This window comes from Protomyctophum parallelum (genome assembly GCF_964188405.1).
Source record: "Protomyctophum parallelum genome assembly, chromosome: 8".
In the NCBI taxonomy this organism is placed as follows: domain Eukaryota; kingdom Metazoa; phylum Chordata; class Actinopteri; order Myctophiformes; family Myctophidae; genus Protomyctophum; species Protomyctophum parallelum.
The window spans coordinates 53,737,157-53,756,651 of record NC_139703.1 but is presented as its reverse complement, the minus strand read 5'-3'; the positions used below and the strand labels follow the sequence as shown (position 1 = coordinate 53,756,651).

Sequence of the window (19,495 nt, the reverse complement as noted above, 5' to 3'; positions counted from 1 at the left end):
GGGCAAAAGTCACTAAAGCCAAATTCCAATACCGGCTACTCGCTCACTCACACTCAGTCACTCCAGCAAGGTGGTGTTATGGTGGAATTGGTGACCTGCTGAAATATGTGACAACCGTGTGGACAATCACATAATGTAAATGTGTCCTAATGTCAATTGTTGCAGTTTGTTCATTAGCAGAGTTCAACCTAACTGTATTTAGGGCCATGTATTTAAAGACTTCCATGTAATAGTTGTGTGAACAAGATGGTCACATATTTGGCAGGTCACCAATTTCACCGTCATTTGCCATGCTGGAGTGAGCGAGTGTGAGTGAGCGAGTGGCCGAGATATTGGGTATTGGAATTTGGCTAAAGAAATTCCAACGTCACTGCATCTCTGGATTGAATAGTGGGCTCTGATTCGTCACCCACAACTCTGGGGTGAGCAAAATTTGATTCAAATTTAGGAGAGCAAAACCAATTTCCCCAGGGATCGTTTTTTTATTTTTTGAGTGGCCCTAGCCCTCGTCTTGGCTGAGCAATGTGTGTACCCCATAGCAATGATTTGTTTGGCTACACGGAATGTGATGTATGATAAGAGTGCCCCTCACTTCACACGAGTGTGATTTTCTTTTATTTTTTCCCCTGTGGCAAATTTGTCAAAGTAATTGGCAAAATGTAAGTTTGCTTCAATTGATGAAAAGGTACATTAGCTGGTTTAGGACGCTGAAGTCATAGTATTGAAAAATAAAATTACGTAATTTGAATCATGATAATATTTACATTTATAACTAATGATTGTGCAGTAAAACAAATATAATATTCATTCAAATCATGTTTACACGTAATCTGTAATTCACAGCCATTATGTGTTTGTTCACACACATGCTACTGTACTTAATGTTTGGGGTCATTGATGTCTACTTTGGGTTGTTTTTTGGGTTGTTTGATTCAGTATTTAGATATTTGATATTGATTTAATCCCTATATAAACCCATTCTAACGTCAAACTTAATTTTAACCATGATATCATTGAAAACATGCATCATTCTTTATTATTGACCTGATGTGAGTGAGTGGTCTGTGTTTTTTCAATTATGTATATATTTCTAATTATTTTTCCAAATGAATCAAACTTGTAAGAGTTAATTGAGGGGGGAAAAGTGACTCAAATGTGTTTGAAAGTGACATATCTCTTTGACGGTAATATAAGTTATATTGTTTGGTAAAAGAAAATTGTGAAAAGGTTAAAGCTGTTGTGATAGTAATCATTTCTATAGAGTGTTTGTGAGTGTGGCAAGCCTGATTTCAGAACACACTATCGCGACCAAATGGGACCAGAGACACGCAGCACTGAGTTCAGTTGGAGTTGGACATGATTTGACGACGATGCGCGAAAGAAGAATTTCAATGTTCCACTTCCAATTTTGTCAGCTTATTTCTTAGTGGCGATGACACTCTCCTGATTGGATAAAATTAGTATACTGACCTGAAAATGCATTTTCTATTCACTAGAAAACTGGAGCTACAGGGATATACCCCTGAACAAACACTAGATTCACTAGAAAACTGGAGCTACAGGGATATACCCCTGAACAAACACTAGATCCACTAGAAAACTGGAGCTACAGGGATATACCCCTGAACAAACACTAGATTCACTAGAAAACTGGAGCTACAGGGATATACCCCTGAACAAACACTAGCAGTGATGACTAGAATGGAGCAAATTAACATTATTTTAACCAAAGAAAATCACTCACGGCACCTTTAAACCCTTTGTGTTGTCTTAAAATGTACTACAATAGACTGTCAGACTGTCAAACTTGTTGTTTGCTGTGTTATTGCCTTAAGAACCAATAAACTGTCCTGCTGTGTTCCTTCCTGCTTTCATCCTTCCCCCTACAATGAGTAAAATATTGTTGAAATGCCAATGTCAATAATGTAATCATTAACCCATTCTGACCGGGCACCCATTTTGGTGTCGTCATCATGTTATGCTTTAGCTATTTAAAAATAGCAGATCTACAAGCTCATATCGCGCCACCGAGTGGCGCGATACGAGCTTGTAGGTCTGCTATTTTTGATAAATCGAAGAGTGACTGACATTTTTTTAATCTGATCTCAGGTCAGAATGGGTTCATCAGACCAGTGTGTGTCCGGTGGAAACCTCGTATGAATCTGATCTCAGGTCAGAATGGGTTCATCAGACCAGTGTGTGTCCGGTGGAAACCTCGTATGAATCTGATCTCAGGTCAGAATGGGTTCATCAGATCAGTGTGTGTCCGGTGGAAACCTTGTATAAATCTGATCTCAGGTCAGAATGGGTTAAAAAAACAAAGAATGAGTCGATAATGCAACATGAACTAAACTAAATACGTTGTATGCACAAACAATACTGGTTAATTAATGGTTGTATCAACTCAGTTGATCACCTCATAGTCCAATCTGATGACCCAATAACTTAATTATGTGAATCACCTCCGATCTGTAATAATCATACGATTATCTCAGTTAAGTATGCCAATAAGAAATATACATTTGAAAAGTTTGAGAGCAAGAGTGTCTGTCCTGTTGTCTTTGTTTTGTTTGTCTGTTCACATTTGTCATTGTTTAACTGTTTTTTGTTTTTTCGTGTTTATCACATTTATATATCTTTTTTATTATGTATTGTATGTGGAATTTACATTACCTGTCATTATCTTTCATTTTATATAACTGAATAACTCATTATCATTGTCAAGGATATTCTGAAGTTGTCATATACAAAAAATGCCTAATAAAAACAGTATTAAAAAATATATATATATACATTTGAGTTATCAAATCATATATTTAACCCCCAAAATCCATCATTGCAACAGCATCACTATAATGAGCTTTTACACCCTAAACACTGAACCAGGGTGAACCCAGGCTTTTAATTGGATGACGTAGAACAAAATGTGAAATACGATTGGTCAGAAAACCCAGAGGAAACTGGTACAGCGGCGAAACGTTTCCTCAGGAGATCATGACATCTGCATTTTTTAGTTCCGCACATATTAGTACAAATAAAAAATACTACACCGCATGTTTACTCCACGCAAACATGTCACACGTGTAGCCAAATATACATGACACATCAACGCCTCCCCGTCCGCTTTTCTGGGGACATTCTGCGCACGTTTTACAACATGTATTTAAACTAGGATCCATGTACGCGCACTACTGTAGTACTACTACTTCCTCTACTACGCAGTACTTCCATTTATACTGCCTGTCTGTCTGTCTGTCTGGTGTCTTTTGTCCTCAACTGACTCGCGGTCGGTCGGTCGGTCGGGTCTGTCATAGCATTGTGTCGAAAAGCCACTAACAAGTCAAGGTGAGGATATATCATGGCAGGAGGAGACAGAAACATAATGTTATGTAGGCTGTACAGTTGTGTTTTATTACAGAGTGTTCATTGACGGCCAGCTTGAGGAGAAGTGGAGGTACTGTAGAAACGGGGAGGGAGGGTTTACATTTAGGAGGAATGGATGATTCACTAGGAACTTTTTCCTCGTTCAAAAGCAACATACACTAACAAGACAAACATGTATGATTGATTGATTGAAATATAGTATTAACAGTTTGCAGAATTACAGTACATTTCAAGCACAAACTCAATACAGAGACTGTTAACTGTGAGTGGACGACACAATTAAGCATTACACTTGTTTACAACAGGGTCCACATTGTTCAATTCATCAAAACATTTAGAGAGTAGAGACGTACAAATAGACACTTCTATGTAGTTAAAGAACAGAACAGGAATTGATTGATTGATTGATTGATTGATTGAAATATTTATTAACAGTTTGTAGAATTTACAGTACATTTTAAGCACAAACTCAATACAAAGACTGTTAACTGTGAGTGGACGACCCAATTAAGCATTACACTTGTTTACAACAGGGTCCACATTGTTCAATTCATCAAAACATTTAGAGACGTACAAATAGACATTTCTATGTAGTTAAAGAACAGAACAGGAATTCATCATAAAGGAAGCAAAAAGGGAAAAGATACATATACAGTGAGGGGAAAAAGGGGGTTAGGGTTACAAACATGTATGATCCCCCCCCCGAGGGAAATTCATGTGCCTATAGTTACCATCAATACCACTAAAGCATGAAACAGCATAATATGTTTAAGAGTAGACAGATGAGAATATAAGGTGGAAAACTGGAAACATGATAATGAAATAAAAATGAAATTGACAAAGTCTGTCTGACCCCCAGACATTTGCACTTGGTCTGACTGAGTTAACAATGTATATTGTATCAATAAGTATATGTCTAGACTAGCCCCTCTCGGAACCCTCCATGAAGCTTTTCTGAAATGTTGATGTCGCTTTGTGTAGGGTCCCTGTTCATATTTATATTTTCGTATGGGAATTTTGGAACGCGGACATAAATATGCTCACTAACATCGTATCTGCGCCGTTTGACGGCCTGTTTCCCTTTGAGGGCTTCTGAAATCGTGAACTATAAGTACCTATACAAACCGCTGCGAATATCTCCTGTGGCGCAGAAGCCGTTAAGTATTTTTAATCTTTGTTTGACCGATTTGGTCGCTTTATTTCTTCTTGTTTGTTTACCGTTTATTGTACCGCCTCCCAGTGTGCGGTTGGCTTGTGCGGCTACGTCCCTGCCTCTGATCTGCTGTGTCATAGCTATAGCGCCACTAGCTAGCCAGATAGGCGGTACAATGAGGTGTCAATAAACAAGGAAGGAAGAGAAGAATCAAAGCGACGAAATCGGTCAAACAAAGATTAAAAATACTTAACGGCTTCCGCGCCACAGGAGATATTCGCAGCGGCATGTATAGGTACTTATAGTTCACAGATTCAGAAGCCCTCACACGAAAAAATTTCGTCAAAGAGCGCAGACAGGCGTTATCCACGGTGTTTATGTTTTATGTATGTCCGCGTACCAGGTGGCAGGATACTGCTGGAACAGGACCCCATGGTCTGGGTCTAAAAAATGTCAGAAACTTCAGTACCATTGGGTTCTGCTTGGAGGGCTAGTCTGACCCCAGACATTTGCACTTGGTCTGACTGAGTTAACAATGTATATTGTATCAATAAGTATATGTCTAGACTACCAGTGAATATCATGTACATTCTGCACATCACTTATGCATCGATATACGATTTTTCATAAATAGCAGACCTACAAGCTCGTAGCGCGCCACTCGGTGGCACGCTATGAGCTTGTAGATCTGCTATTTTTCAATAGCTAAACATAATGTTTAAAACACCAAAAGGGGTTGAGAGTAGACAGATGAGAATAAGGTGGAACACTGGAAACATGATAATGAAATGAAAATGAAATTGACATTTCATTCATTCATTTCATTCAGACATTTGCACTTGGTCTGACTGAGTTAACAATGTATATTGTATCAATAAGTATATGTCTAGACTACCAGTGAATATCATGTACATTCTGCACATCACTTATGCATCGATATACAGTACGGGTATTCGGGTAATATGAACACTATACTAACAGTGGATATAGGCTATGTGGATAATAATGTACAGCATATATTCAGTAGGGCTGTGAATCTTTGGGTGTCCCACGATTCGATTCCGATTCTTGGGGTCACGATTCGATTCAAAATCGATTTTTTCGATTCTACGATTCTCCAAAAACGATTTTTTTTTATTCAAAAGATTTTTTTTCCAGATTCGAAACTATTCTCTATTCAAAATGATTCTTGATTCAATACATAGGATTTCATCACAATCTACTCCAACCAACTGAAGTGATTAACTTGAAAATGACTAAAGACATGATGTTTACTGTAAGGGTGAGGGTTAGGGTGAGCTTACATTTCATATTATAAACACCATGTAGTGATATGACTGAAGACATGATGTTTACTGTAAGGGTGAGGGTTAGGGTGAGCTTACATTTCATATTATAAACACCATGTAGTGATATGACTGAAGACATGATGTTTACTGTAAGGGTGAGGGTTAGGGTGAGCTTACATTTCATATTATAAACACCATGTAGTGATATGACTGAAGACATGATGTTTACTGTAAGGGTGAGGGTTAGGGTGAGCTTACATTTCATATTATAAACACCATGTAGTGATATGACTGAAGACATGATGTTTACTGTAAGGGTGAGGGTTAGGGTGAGCTTACATTTCATATTATAAACACCATGTAGTGAAAACTCCTGTAACTAACCAGAAATCAAATCTAAAATATATATATATATATATATATTAATAAATAATAATAAAAAAATCTATTTTTGGAAATTATGAATCGATTTTGAATCGTTCATAACGGGAATCGCGATTCTAATTCGAATCGATTTTTTTTTGACACCCCTAATATTCAGTCAATCACCACTGAATATAAATAACATCATTAACATATACATCTATCAACAATTAAACTTGTACAGCAGTTAATTCCTTAACCCATTCTGACCGGGCACCCATTTTGGTGTTAGCATCATGTTAATGCTTTATCTATTGAAAAACAGCAGATCTACAAGCTCATATCGCGCCACCGAGTGGCGCGATACGAGCTTGTAGGTCTGCCATTTTTGAAAAATCGAAGAACGACTGACATTTTTTTAATCTGATCTCGGGTCAGAATGGGTTAATCAGACCAGTGTGTGTCCAGTGGAAACCTCGTATGAATCTGATCTCAGGTCAGAATGGGTGTTAACAAGCATCTGTAATGGTTTGACAATATCCCAGACAGTACAGTCCCATGTTTTGAAGTAGGGTAAAGGCTGTGCCCAACTCTTTTCCAGATTACTAAACCTATGCCGCCCAAGAGGTACGCTGGGTCACCAACAACAACACAGCCACCGCCCAAGATGATCAAGATTAACCCACAAACGCACAGCTTCGGAGGTGATCCGAACATTGTTGAAGACGGCTTCTCACAGCATGAAGAGCCAACCTACTCCCCTACTCATTTTGTAAACCACGAGGTGAAATACGAGGTGACATTATTATGTTTAATGTATATTTAACTCATTTAAAACCTCAAAATCAGTATTTCTCACTATTGAGATTTTTTTCAAAAATGTTCAAAAATAGCGGCATGTACTGTACAAGCTTGGGCTGAAGTGACACACTGTGAGCTTGTATATCTGCTATTTACTATTTAGAAAACCTTTTTTTTTATTTCGACGTCAGGCCTGATTAAATACCTTTGCCTAACATGTTTTTCTTTCTTTGGCAGACTGATGAAATTGGCTTTGAAGAGAACTGTGGAAGTCCTGGGATTAGAACAGACACAATAAGCCTTCTGATGAAAATAGAACAGTTGCAAGCGGAACTCAAATATGAACGCAGATGTAGAATCTTGGCTGAGAAAGAGCTGAGGGAGCTGAAGGGTGAGTTGATCTAACATTCAGATAATCCTTTATGAAATCATATACTCAAAACTACCACAGTGATTGTTTATTCTATTGCGTGAATACTTAAGTAACATGTTTATTAACAGTACAGGTAGTAAAGTTAAATGTTATGCTAAAAGGATAGTACAAAAATCCCTATGGGCATGTTTCTATTGTAGTCCTTTGTACTCAATACAAAGGATAATACTCAGTAATACAAACGATACTATACAGAAATATACAGTAAAGATAAAGTAGGGTCAGGGGTTGTTATAACCCATGTTTTTTGAAATTTTAATTTTTTTCAAATCCTCAAAAATGATGAAAAACGGCGTGCTTTAGTATGCCGTACGGTAGGGGCTATAGCCCATGTTCAAAAATGATGAAAAACAAGGTTAAGAAAAATATCAAAAATTCTAAAAACGATGGGCTATAACCCATGTTTTTGAACAAGTTGTTCAAAGAGTTCAACTCTGTTCACTTGTATTTTGAGTTTGGGTAGGGAGTCGAGCTCCTTTATGTTTTTTTCACTTTCCACTGTTGGTGGCAGCATCGTAGAATGTATTCTATAGAATGCATCGTAGAATGCATTCTATAGAATGCATCGTAGAATGCATTCTATAGAATGCATCGTAGAATGCATTCTTACTCATGTTTTGAGCCGGATTTTCGGGGGATATGAGGTCTGGGGCCTGTTTCACGAAACCTGGATTAACTAATCCAGGATTTAGGCCAAAGCCAGGCTTTTTAAATCCTGGTCTTTACAGCCTGGTTTATTCCGTTCCACTAAAGCCAAGCGAGGCTCAGAATTGGTGGATTTGGCGAGCCGGGATCAGCAAGCCAGGCTTAATAGACAGTCTGGCTTTTTGTCTCTAGACCCCTTATGTGGATCACAGATTTACTGATCCTTCTTCTTCATGGGGTATTAAGGCAGTTTGCATCCTTAATAGTTGCATTACAGCCCCCTTCTGTATATCTCATTATCTTTACTAATCTATTCAAGACTTACTGATACAAGGACTTAAGCTTCTAAAATAAATACTGCTGCTGTAATTAAAGAGAGAACATACTCTCAATAGTGGATAGACTGAATGATTAACTACCCCAAAAATATAGTTTACATTTTACCACTACTATTAACTTAAAAACAGAATTCTTAAAATTGTAAGCATAATGATATTGTCGCATTGTGTTATTTGGCCATAACTCCCTCCTCTGAGGGAGCTACCTTTGGAGAAGGGGGTTGTGGTCCAGACAGGGCCGGGTCATGGTTCATGTAGCATGCCAAAGTTTGTGCTATTGCCATTGAGAATGCATTGGGCGTTTAAGTTAAATAACTCAGAAACTACAAAACATTTCAAAGTAAAAAGTTCCAGCATGTGTCTCCACAGTAAGCTGAAATTTACAAAGTGTGAATGGAGTTTCTAGGTGAAAGTGATTTTTTTAAGTGCCACTATCTGCCTATAAATGTCTCAAATTTGAAAGCACTATATTTCTAAAACTATGAAACATTTGGTTATTTGATTTTATATAGTGCTTAAATTAGTCCTTTAATGCAGACCGATACAAATAAGGCAACATAAAACCATAATAATTGAATAAATCTGGAAAACATCATTGGTTTGTGATCAGTTTGACTGCTTAATGAACAGTAAAGACATCAGGATTAGGTTAAACCTGGCTGTTAGCCTGGTCCGGAGCAGGCTAAGTCCAAAGCATTAGTTTCCATAGTAATTTATGTAGCATCACTTTCATGAAACCAAATCAAGCCTCAACATATCCAGGTTAACTGGTTAAGTTAATCTGGCAAGATCAACCAGCTTTCATGAAACCGGTTAAGCACTGATCCAGGATATATTAAACCAGCATATGTGTTAAAGCCCGGCTTAATCTCTAATCCAAGTTTCGTGAAATAGGCCCCTGGTCCTTCTGATGTTGTCTCCACGTACGTTAATCTTCAATGATTGTGTTCTTGTGAGGGTTTAACCCATTCTGAACGGGAACCCGTTTTGGTGTTGGCATCATGTTATGCTTCAGCTATTGAAAAACAGCAGATCTACAAGCTCAAAAAAAAGTACAAAATATTATAAAATGGTGTTTTCTATTTAATTCCAGACATGAACACCCTCATGATGCAGATGAGACACACAGCCCATGAGCTCCGTGTTACCCTGGATCACGTCCGCCATGGCAGCGACAGAGAGTTTCCCTCACAGAACAACGACGCTGACGAGTCCATCTCATTTATTACTGACACCGAGACGGAAGCCAGGTTATCTCATCATATGCCAGAGGTCAGTGCATGTTTCTCTGTTTAAACCACTGGAAAGGGGAATTTCAGATTTAGCTAGTTTAGTTAGTTGTTTTCAACTGTGTGTGTGTGTGTGTGTGTGTGTGTGTGTGTGTGTGTGTGTGTGTGTGTGTGTGTGTGTGTGTGTGTGTGTGCGTGTGCGCGTGTGCGTGTGCGTGTGCGGAACAGCACATATTTTTGCCAAGAATATACAGAATATGAACATTACTAAAAGGATACAACAGAAGAGGAAAAAAACTACAGTAAAAAAAAGACATAATTTTGACATGAAATACAAGACACTCAAGAAAACTATTAGAATGGGGCACAGTGGCAAAGCTGGTACTCTGTAGGTTAGCGCTGGGGAAGGCTCTTCGCCTTTTGTTCATGAAACTTAAACAAAGCTGGTACTCTGTAGGTTACCGCTGAGGAAGGCTCTTCACCTTTGTTTATGAAACTTAAACAAAGCTGGTACTCTGTAGGTTACCGCTGGGGAAGGCTCTTCGCCTTTTGTTTATGAAACTTAAACAAAGCTGGTACTCTGTAGGTTAGCGCTGAGGAAGGCTCTTCGCCTTTTGTTTATGAAACTTAAACAAAGCTGGTACTCTGTAGGTTAGCGCTGGGGAAGGCTCTTCGCCTTTTGTTTATGAAACTTAAACAAAGCTGGTACTCTGTAGGTTACGGCTGGGGAAGGCTCTTTGCCTTTTGTTTATGAAACTTAAACAAAGCTGGTACTCTGTAGGTTAGCGCTGGGGAAGGCTCTTCGCCTTTTGTTTATGAAACTTAAACAAAGCTGGTACTCTGTAGGTTAGCGCTGAGGAAGGCTCTTCGCCTTTTGTTTATGAAACTTAAACAAAGCTGGTACTCTGTAGGTTAGCGCTGGGGAAGGCTCTTCGCCTTTTGTTTATGAAACTTAAACAAAGCTGGTACTCTGTAGGTTACGGCTGGGGAAGGCTCTTTGCCTTTTGTTTATGAAACTTAAACAAAGCTGGTACTCTGTAGGTTAGCGCTGGGGAAGGCTCTTCGCCTTTTGTTTATGAAACTTAAACAAAGCTGGTACTCTGTAGGTTACCGCTGGGGAAGGCTCTTCGCCTTTTGTTTATGAAACTTAAACAAAGCTGGTACTCTGCAGGTTACCGCTGGGGAAGGCTCTTCGCCTTTTGTTTATGAAACTTAAACAAAGCTGGTACTCTGCAGGTTACCGCTGGGGAAGGCTCTTCGCCTTTTGTTTATGAAACTTAAACAAAGCTGGTACTCTGTAGGTTACCGTTGGGGAAGGCTCTTCGCCTTTTGTTTATGAAACTTAAACAAAGCTGGTACTCTGTAGGTTACCGCTGAGGAAGGCTCTTCGCCTTTTGTTTATGAAACTTAAACAAAGCTGGTACTCTGTAGGTTAGCGCTGGGGAAGGCTCTTCGCCTTTTGTTTATGAAACTTAAACAAAGCTGGTACTCTGTAGGTTAGCGCTGGGGAAGGCTCTTCGCCTTTTGTTTATGAAACTTAAACAAAGCTGGTACTCTGTAGGTTAGCGCTGGGGAAGGCTCTTCGCCTTTTGTTTATGAAACTTAAACAAAGCTGGTACTCTGCAGGTTACCGCTGGGGAAGGCTCTTTGCCTTTTGTTTATGAAACTTAAACAAAGCTGGTACTCTGTAGGTTAGCGCTGGGGAAGGCTCTTTGCCTTTTGTTTATGAAACTTAAAACGGTTTTCTTTTTACTCCCAGGATGGCGACGAGAACTATCTGTATCTCTCAGAGGGTCTCCGAGTCCCACGGAATCTATACGAGCGAATCTCACGGATCACAGACTACAAAAAATACGTGTCAGCCCTGCTGATGCTGCTGTTCGACAGGGAGACCCTGGGCACACATTCACTACAAGGCCGTCGGACAAACGTCACGTCAGAAGACCTCCAAAAGCCTCAACTCCCGCCTGACACCGTGAGAAGTCTTATTGGTAAGTAACCCTGTGGCCCCCGTAGGTCAGGAGCCTATCTCCTGTTTCTGTGGCCTGAGGCAGCTTGATGTAACCCTGTGGCCCCCGTAGGTCAGGAGCCTATCTCCTGTTTCTGTGGCCTGAGGCAGCTTGATGTAACCCTGTGGCCCCCGTAGGTCAGGAGCCTATCTCCTGTTTCTGTGGCGTGAGGCAGCTTGATGTAACCCTGTGGCCCCGTAGGTCAGGAGCCTATCTCCTGTTTCTGTGGCCTGAGGCAGCTTGATGTAACCCTGGGGCCCCCGTAGGTCAGGAGCCTATCTCCTGTTTCTGTGGCCCTGTGGCCCCCCCGTAGGTCAGGAGCCTATCTCCTGTTTCTGTAACCCTGTGGCCCCCGTAGGTCAGGAGCCTATCTCCTGTTTCTGTGGCGTGAGGCAGCTTGATGTAACCCTGTGGCCCCCGTAGGTCAGGAGCCTATCTCCTGTTTCTGTGGCCCTGTGGCCCCCCCGTAGGTCAGGAGCCTATCTCCTGTTTCTGTAACCCTGTGGCCCCGTAGGTCAGGAGCCTATCTCCTGTTTCTGTGGCCTGAGGCAGCTTGATGTAACCCTGTGGCCCCTAGGTCAGGAGCCTATCTCCTGTTTCTGTGGCCTGAGGCAGCTTGATGTAACCCTGTGGCCCCTAGGTCAGGAGCCTATCTCCTGTTTCTGTGGCCTGAGGCAGCTTGATGTAACCCTGTGGCCCCTAGGTCAGGAGCCTATCTCCTGTTTCTGTGGCGTGAGGCAGCTTGATGGTACAAGTTCACCCCCTGGACATGACGCTAGTGTGTCACATGATGTACAAACCCAGACATGCACTAGTACGTATAGGGGGCGGGGCCTGTATGTATAGGGGGCGGGGCCTGTATGTATAGAGGGCGGGGCCTGTATGTATAGGGGGCGGGGCCTGTATGTATAGGGGGCGGGGCCTGCCATCGGATCCAACCGCACTTGTGTCAGTGGTGTGTCGCTACACACTATAATAATAATAATAATAAAACTTTATTTGTATAGCACCTTTCATGACATGAAATGCAGCTCAAAGTGCTTTACAGAACAATGGAGAATAAAAGAAAAGCAAGGCAACGACATTAAAAAACAAGTAGTAATGCAATACAGTGAGGACATGAATAACAAAAAATAAAAAATAAATTATCACTTAAAAGCAATGTTGTAGAGGTGGGTCTTGAGCTGAGCTTTAAAAATGTCTACAGAGGCTGCCTGACGAAGGTACAGTGGGAGCTTGTTCCATGCCGACGGCCCGTAGAAGCAAAAAGCTGCTTCCCCGTATTTTTTAGTTGCCATTTTTTTTGGCAAAGCGAGCAGGCCAGCCGTGGAAGACCTTAGGGGGCGGTTTGGGACATATTTAGGCAGGCAGTCATGTAGGTAGGAAGGTTTGGGACATATTTAGGCAGGCAGTCATGTAGGTAGGAAGGTTTGGGACATATTTAGGCAGGCAGTCATGTAGGTAGGAAGGTTTGGGACATATTTAGACAGACAGTCATGTAGGTAGGAAGGTTTGGGACATATTTAGGCAGGCAGTCATGTAGGTAGGAAGGTTTGGGACATATTTAGGCAGGCAGTCATGTAGGTAGGAAGGTTTGGGACATATTTAGACAGACAGTCATGTAGGTAGGAAGGTTTGGGACATATTTAGGCAGGCAGTCATGTAGGTAGGAAGGTTTGGGACATATTTAGGCAGGCAGTCATGTAGGTAGGAAGGTTTGGGACATATTTAGGCAGGCAGTCATGTAGGTAGGAAGGTTTGGGACATATTTAAGCAGGCAGTCATGTAGGTAGGAAGGTTTGGGACATATTTAGGCAGGCAGTCATGTAGGTAGGAAGGTTTGGGACATATTTAGGCAGGCAGTCATGTAGGTAGGAAGGTGCGAGACCATTGAGAGCTTTATAGACAAGTAAAATAATTTTAAAATCAATAATAATATGTTCTCTCATCTTAGTTCTAGTTAAAACTCTGGCTGCTGCATTTTGGACAAGTTGTAATCTGTCAGTTGTTTTCTTAGGCAGTCCTGAAAAAAGTGCATTGCAGTAATCAAGCCGAGAAAAAACAAAGGCGTGGATTAGCGTTTTTGCATCGTCCAAGGACACATAGGCTCTGATTCGTGCAATATTTCTAAGGTGAAAATAGGCAATCTTGGTAACATGATTAATGTGTGAATTAAAATTCAATTCAGAATCAATAATAACCCCCAGGTTCTTTACTGTACTGTTACTTTCTACAGTCAGGTTGCCAAGTCTGCTTATTATGTGCAGTGCACTATGCACAGTTATAACTAGGCGATGAAGAGACGTAATCTGACGTCAGCTTCATCAACGTAATTTTAGGATTAAAGTTTAAATAAACTTGCCTTGCTTTCTAAACGAAGTTGATGTTTCAGCGCAAATGCATTCATAATAAGATATGCCACCCAACATCAGAATCAGTGTAAAAGTGGGTGCAATTATTTTTTGTGCAAGGTTAAAATAAGTAATATGGTCTTTTAAAGAAAAGAGTATTTTAACCACGTCTTTTCAAAGTTTACTGTTCGCCCTGATGGCAGACACTGTTGGACAGTGCACTTGTTTCCCTACATGAAGACATTTCTGATCTCAATGGGATTCTACTGATCCTAAGAACGAAAAAACATGGCATGGATGCACCTGGGACGTATCCTCAGTGATGTATCCTGAGGTCATCACCTGGGACGTATCCTCAGTGATGTATCCTGAGGTCATCACCTGGGACGTATCCTCAGTGATGTATCCTGAGGTCATCACCTGGGACGTATCCTCAGTGATGTATCCTGAGGTCATCACCTGGGACGTATCCTCAGTGATGTATCCCAAGGTCATCACCTGGGACGTATCCTCAGTGATGTATCCTGAGGTCATCACCTGGGACGTATCCTCAGTGATGTATCCTGAGGTGATCGGGGTTTCACCTGGGACGTATCCTCAGTGATGTATCCTGAGGTCATCTGGGTTTCACCTGGGACGTATCCTCAGTGATGTATCCTGAGGTCAACGGGGTTTCACCTGGGGACGTATCCTCAGTGATGTATCCCAAGGTCATCGGGGTTTCACCTGGGACGTATCCTCAGTGATGTATCCTGAGGTCATCACCTGGGACGTATCCTCAGTGATGTATCCCAAGGTCATCACCTGGGACGTATCCTCAGTGATGTATCCTGAGGTCATCACCTGGGACGTATCCTCAGTGATGTATCCTGAGGTCAACGGGGTTTCACCTGGGACGTATCCTCAGTGATGTATCCTAAGGTCAACAGGGTTTCACCTGGGACGTATCCTCAGTGATGTATCCTGAGGTGATCGGGGTTTCACCTGGGACGTATCCTCAGTGATGTATCCTGAGGTCAACGGGGTTTCGGGTCTCGCAAACATCACACCCCTCACTCAGGTGACCCAGCCGGGGTGATCAAGTCCCGACTTACAATACTTCCCAGTAGCTACCCTCAATCAGTCCCACTAGGGAAAGGCACACAGTCCAAAGTGGATTGTTCTTCCTTCCTCCATATTAGCAGATCTACAAGCTCAGAGCTTGTAGGTCTGCTATTTTTGAAAAATCGAAGAACGACTGACATTTTTTAGAATCTGATCTCAGGTCAGAATGGGTTAATCAGACCAGTGTGTGTCCAGTGGAAACCTCGTATGAATCTGATCTCAGGTCAGAATGGGATATTGCAATTTTGGGTCATGGTCATGGCTGGGATGGCCGGCTTGGAAGGACATGTTGAAACATGTTTAGTAGTTCCGCCCGGTGTTGAGTTGACAAACCCTGACCCTGAAGGGCAGTTTGATCCAAAAGCACTCAGTCTGAGGTCGGACACTCTAACCACAAGGTCACAAGGTCACTGGGGCGACTGTGGCTCAGGAGGTAGAGCAGGTCGTCCAATGATCCATGGGTCGGCGGTTCGAATCCCGGCTCCTCCTGTCTACATGTCGAAGTGTCCTTGGGCAAGACTCTGAACCCCAAATTGCTCCCGATGTGCTGGTTGGTACCTTGCATGGCTTCCGCCGCAATCGGTGTATGAATGTGTGTGTGAATGGGTGAATGTAATGCACAATCTCTGTAAAGGTGTATGAATGTGTGTGTGAATGGGTGAATGTAATGCACAATCTACGGTATGTAAAGCGCCTTGGATAAAGGCGCTATATAAATGCACCATTTACCATTTACCATTTTACTGGGCTTTGTTATTGGTATTGTAGGTAGAAAGATCTCTCTATGACTGAAACGTACACACAAGTAACCCCTCTCAGTGCCTCTGGTACTTCTGTTGCTGTATGTGTTTGAATTAGGGCTGTCAATCGATTACAATATTTAATCTGATTAATCGCATGATTGTCCATAGTTAACTGTGATTAATCGCAAATTAATCGCATATTTTCTATCCGTTCTAAATATACCTTAAATCAGTGGTTTTCAAGATTTTTCATATCAAGGTCCATTATTGTCTCCACCAGGCCGAAGGCATGTGGGGAGAGTATGTTTTGCACTCCGTCCGTCCGTCCGTGTGTCCGTGTGTCCGTCCGTCCGTCCGTCCGTCCGTGAGCAGCTAATATCGGCCACCGTTAACCCGATCGATGCCAAATTTTGCACAGACACTCCCTGGATGCCAACGATGAACCTCTGCCCCAAACTTTCCACAACGGCCTGTTATAGCCCCACCAGGAGGGCGCTTTGTGCAAAACAAGTTTTTGCACAGTACACCTACAGATTTTGTCCAAACATCACGCAAATTGGTACACAGTCTCTCTAGAGCCATTCAACGAAACCGGTCTTTCAGATTTCTCACACTCCATCCTGATTGGTTAAGATTGTCTTCCAAAATTCACAGGAGTGCTCAGTTTCAAACAAAATGCTGCAAATCATGAGCACATCGCGTGATTTCCGTGAAATTGTGCACCCACATTCCCACTAGGCCGAGGACGAAATGCCACATGAACAATTTCAACTCAGACTCAAGGTGGCGCTATAACTGGCCGAAAAGTGTTTTTACCTCTAACTGCACGGATCTGTGGATAACTTTGTATGCCAACTCCCTAGAGGCCAAGGAAAAACCTTTGCCTGGAATTTTTCACATCTGCTCTTTATAGCGCCACCAGGAGGCCCACATATGTAAAACACATTTTCTATTATTACTCCTTCAGATTTTATCCAAATTTCACGCAAATCGGTATACACTATCTCCATAGTCATGTGATCAACACGGAGCGGCACCATTTCCCATCTTCCATCCTGATTGGCTAAGATTGTCTTCCAAAGCTCACACGATTCGTCCATTTCGAAAAAAGGCCACAAATCACAAACACAGTGTGCAATTTCCGTTAAATTATACACGCACATTTTCACTAGGCCGAGGACGACATGCCACAATTTCTTCCTCAAAATCAGCCTCACGGTGGCGCTATAACAGGCCAATTCCTGTTTTTAGCTATAACTGCATCGATCTGTATACAACTTATGTATGCACACATGGAAAAACATTGTACCTGCATCCCTCCAACACGAACCTCCGGCCCAAATCTTCCTCAACAGCCTGTTATAGCGCCACCATGAGGCCACAAACTGTCAAACTTCACAGTGCGTTAATCGCGCGTTAAAAAAAATAGTGCCGTTAAAAGGATTGTGAGTTAACATAATAATAGTGCGTTAACTTTGACAGCCCTAATTTGAATGTATTTGAAAAATGCAAAACCGTGATTAAAAACTTTGACTGCATGCTTCTTTTCTTTCCAGATCATGTGGCGTTGAAATTCGGTGTGGATAACTGCCAAATCAAAATTGCAATTCGGACAAAACTGAATAATGAGGACAAGTTATTAAAGAAACGACTGGGTTTAACGACCGTTAAACCCGAAGGCGTCCCTTCAATTTCCATCCGTTGATTCAGTCGTAGAAAATAATTGCCGTCGTTTATTGTTGACGCGGGTTATTTCTCTTTGCCATGTCCTATTATGGCTGTCAGTATTTCATGGCAGGTATAGCTACTGTATTGGTAGCATGTGTTTTTTATAGGACTTACAGTATTTAGTAGACGTACGTACATTTGATATTGAAATATCGGTTTAATCATTTGAAATGTATGAATATTTTACACTACGTTTTGTCTAACATTTCATGTTACGGCTGTAGAAAAGGAGATATTGAATGTTTTCTGTTTCAGTTAATACAAAAAAATAGATAGATTTTAATTAAGACAAAGTCATCGTATGGAAAAGTAATTACAATTTGGGTCTTAACCCATTTTGAGCGGGAACCCGTTTTGGTGTTGGCATCATGTTATGCTTTACCTATTGAAAAATAGCAGATCTACAAGCTCGTATCGCGCCACCGAGTGGCGCGCTACGAGCTTGTAGGTCTGCTATTTTTGAAAAAATCGAAGAACGACTGACATTTTTAGAATCTGATCTCGGGTCAGAATGGGTTAATCAGACCAGTGTGTGTCCAGCGGAAACCTCGTATGAATCTGATCTCAGGTCAGAATGGGTTAAGACAAAGTCATTGTATGGAAAAGTAATTACAATTTGGGTCTTAATATAGGTACAGTGCTATGGGGAAAATTGGATTCACTCATGTATCACGACTTTTAATGCCACGATTAGTTTCATGTCAGAAAGACTCTCTGACATTATCCGGCTGCATTAAGATTCAACTTGTCACGGTTTACGTATATTGTTTCTAATTGTCAATAATGTTCCAATCGCAACAATCGTTGAATCGCAGAATAGCAATATAATTAAGGATCGCAATATAAATCTAATTGGCACCCTGGCTATCGAGATCGTATCGAAGTGAATCGTCCCACCGCTACTTTAGAACTGTTGAGGCAAAAAGTATATACAATTTGCATTCAAATTGACGTAGTCTAGATCAGAATATATAAACTGTAATCCACACTCACAGCAGTTTGTGTGTTCACACTGAAGTGCTAACTGTACTAAGTATTTAATTCAGTTTGTGTGTTCACACTGAAGTGCTAACTGTACTAAGTATTTAATTCAGTTTGTGTGTTCACACTGAAGTGCTAACTGTACTAAGTATTTAATTCAGTTTGTGCGTTCACACTGAAGTGCTAACTGTACTAAGTATTTAATTCAGTTTGTGTGTTCACACTGAAGTGCTAACTGTACTAAGTATTTAATTCAGTTTGTGCGTTCACACTGAAGTGCTAACTGTACTAAGTATTTAATTCAGTTTGTGCGTTCACACTGAAGTGCTAACTGTACTAAGTATTTAATTCAGTTTGTGCGTTCACACTGAAGTGCTAACTGTACTAAGTATTTAATTCATGTTGCAAACTAGGGTTTAAGATGCACTCCCTGCATCTTAAAATATCCGTCACATCACTTGTTTGTCTGGTTTGTGTTATTGCCTTAAGAGCGAATAAACTGTTCCAGGTTATCCTGCAATTTGGGTTATGTTTTTATTTTAACAGTTTGACTGTTTTTTACGCTTAACCCGCATTTTAATCAACCCCCCTTCACTGCCGAGATTGTTGTATTACCTTTAGAGCATACGCTGAATTATTTGGGCTTTTAATCCGCGAAAATCAAGCGAAAAAGGTTTCCTCCGTTTGTTATGAACGATCACACCACCCGCCATCTTGGTACACCCGGAAGACGCAGCACAGGAGCCTCCTCCATGAGGCGTTGAACCCCATGCATTTCCATTGGCCTCAATTTCCCAGAAGCCCTAGCAGCCCACAGCATGTGACGATTTCCGGTTTCGTCATCAAAGCGAATGCATCTCGTCTCTTTCTCCGCGACGAAGACGGATTTTCTGTTTATTTATTACAATACAGCGGATTAATCACATAAAACAAATGGCGGTATT

General features: G+C 41.2%; 1 protein-coding gene across 2 annotated transcripts; it reads left to right on the top strand.

Moving 5' to 3' along the window:
• The first annotated feature begins 3,300 nt into the window (after nucleotides 1–3,300).
• LOC310863333 (uncharacterized protein) lies at nucleotides 3,301–17,804 on the top strand. Of its 2 annotated transcripts, none has more exons than XM_083771586.1 (6): nucleotides 3,301–3,345; nucleotides 6,791–6,973; nucleotides 7,228–7,381; nucleotides 9,500–9,678; nucleotides 11,395–11,626; nucleotides 17,399–17,804. In XM_083771586.1, the coding sequence occupies exons 2-6, from the start codon at nucleotides 6,803–6,805 to the stop codon at nucleotides 17,545–17,547; spliced, it is 885 nt and encodes a 294-aa protein (XP_083627712.1). In that variant the 5' UTR covers nucleotides 3,301–3,345; nucleotides 6,791–6,802; the 3' UTR covers nucleotides 17,548–17,804. The 2 variants fall into 2 exon arrangements, with proteins under 2 accessions (XP_083627712.1, XP_083627711.1); XM_083771585.1 differs by having other exon boundaries at nucleotides 6,791–6,985.
• The last annotated feature ends 1,691 nt before the right edge of the window (nucleotides 17,805–19,495 follow it).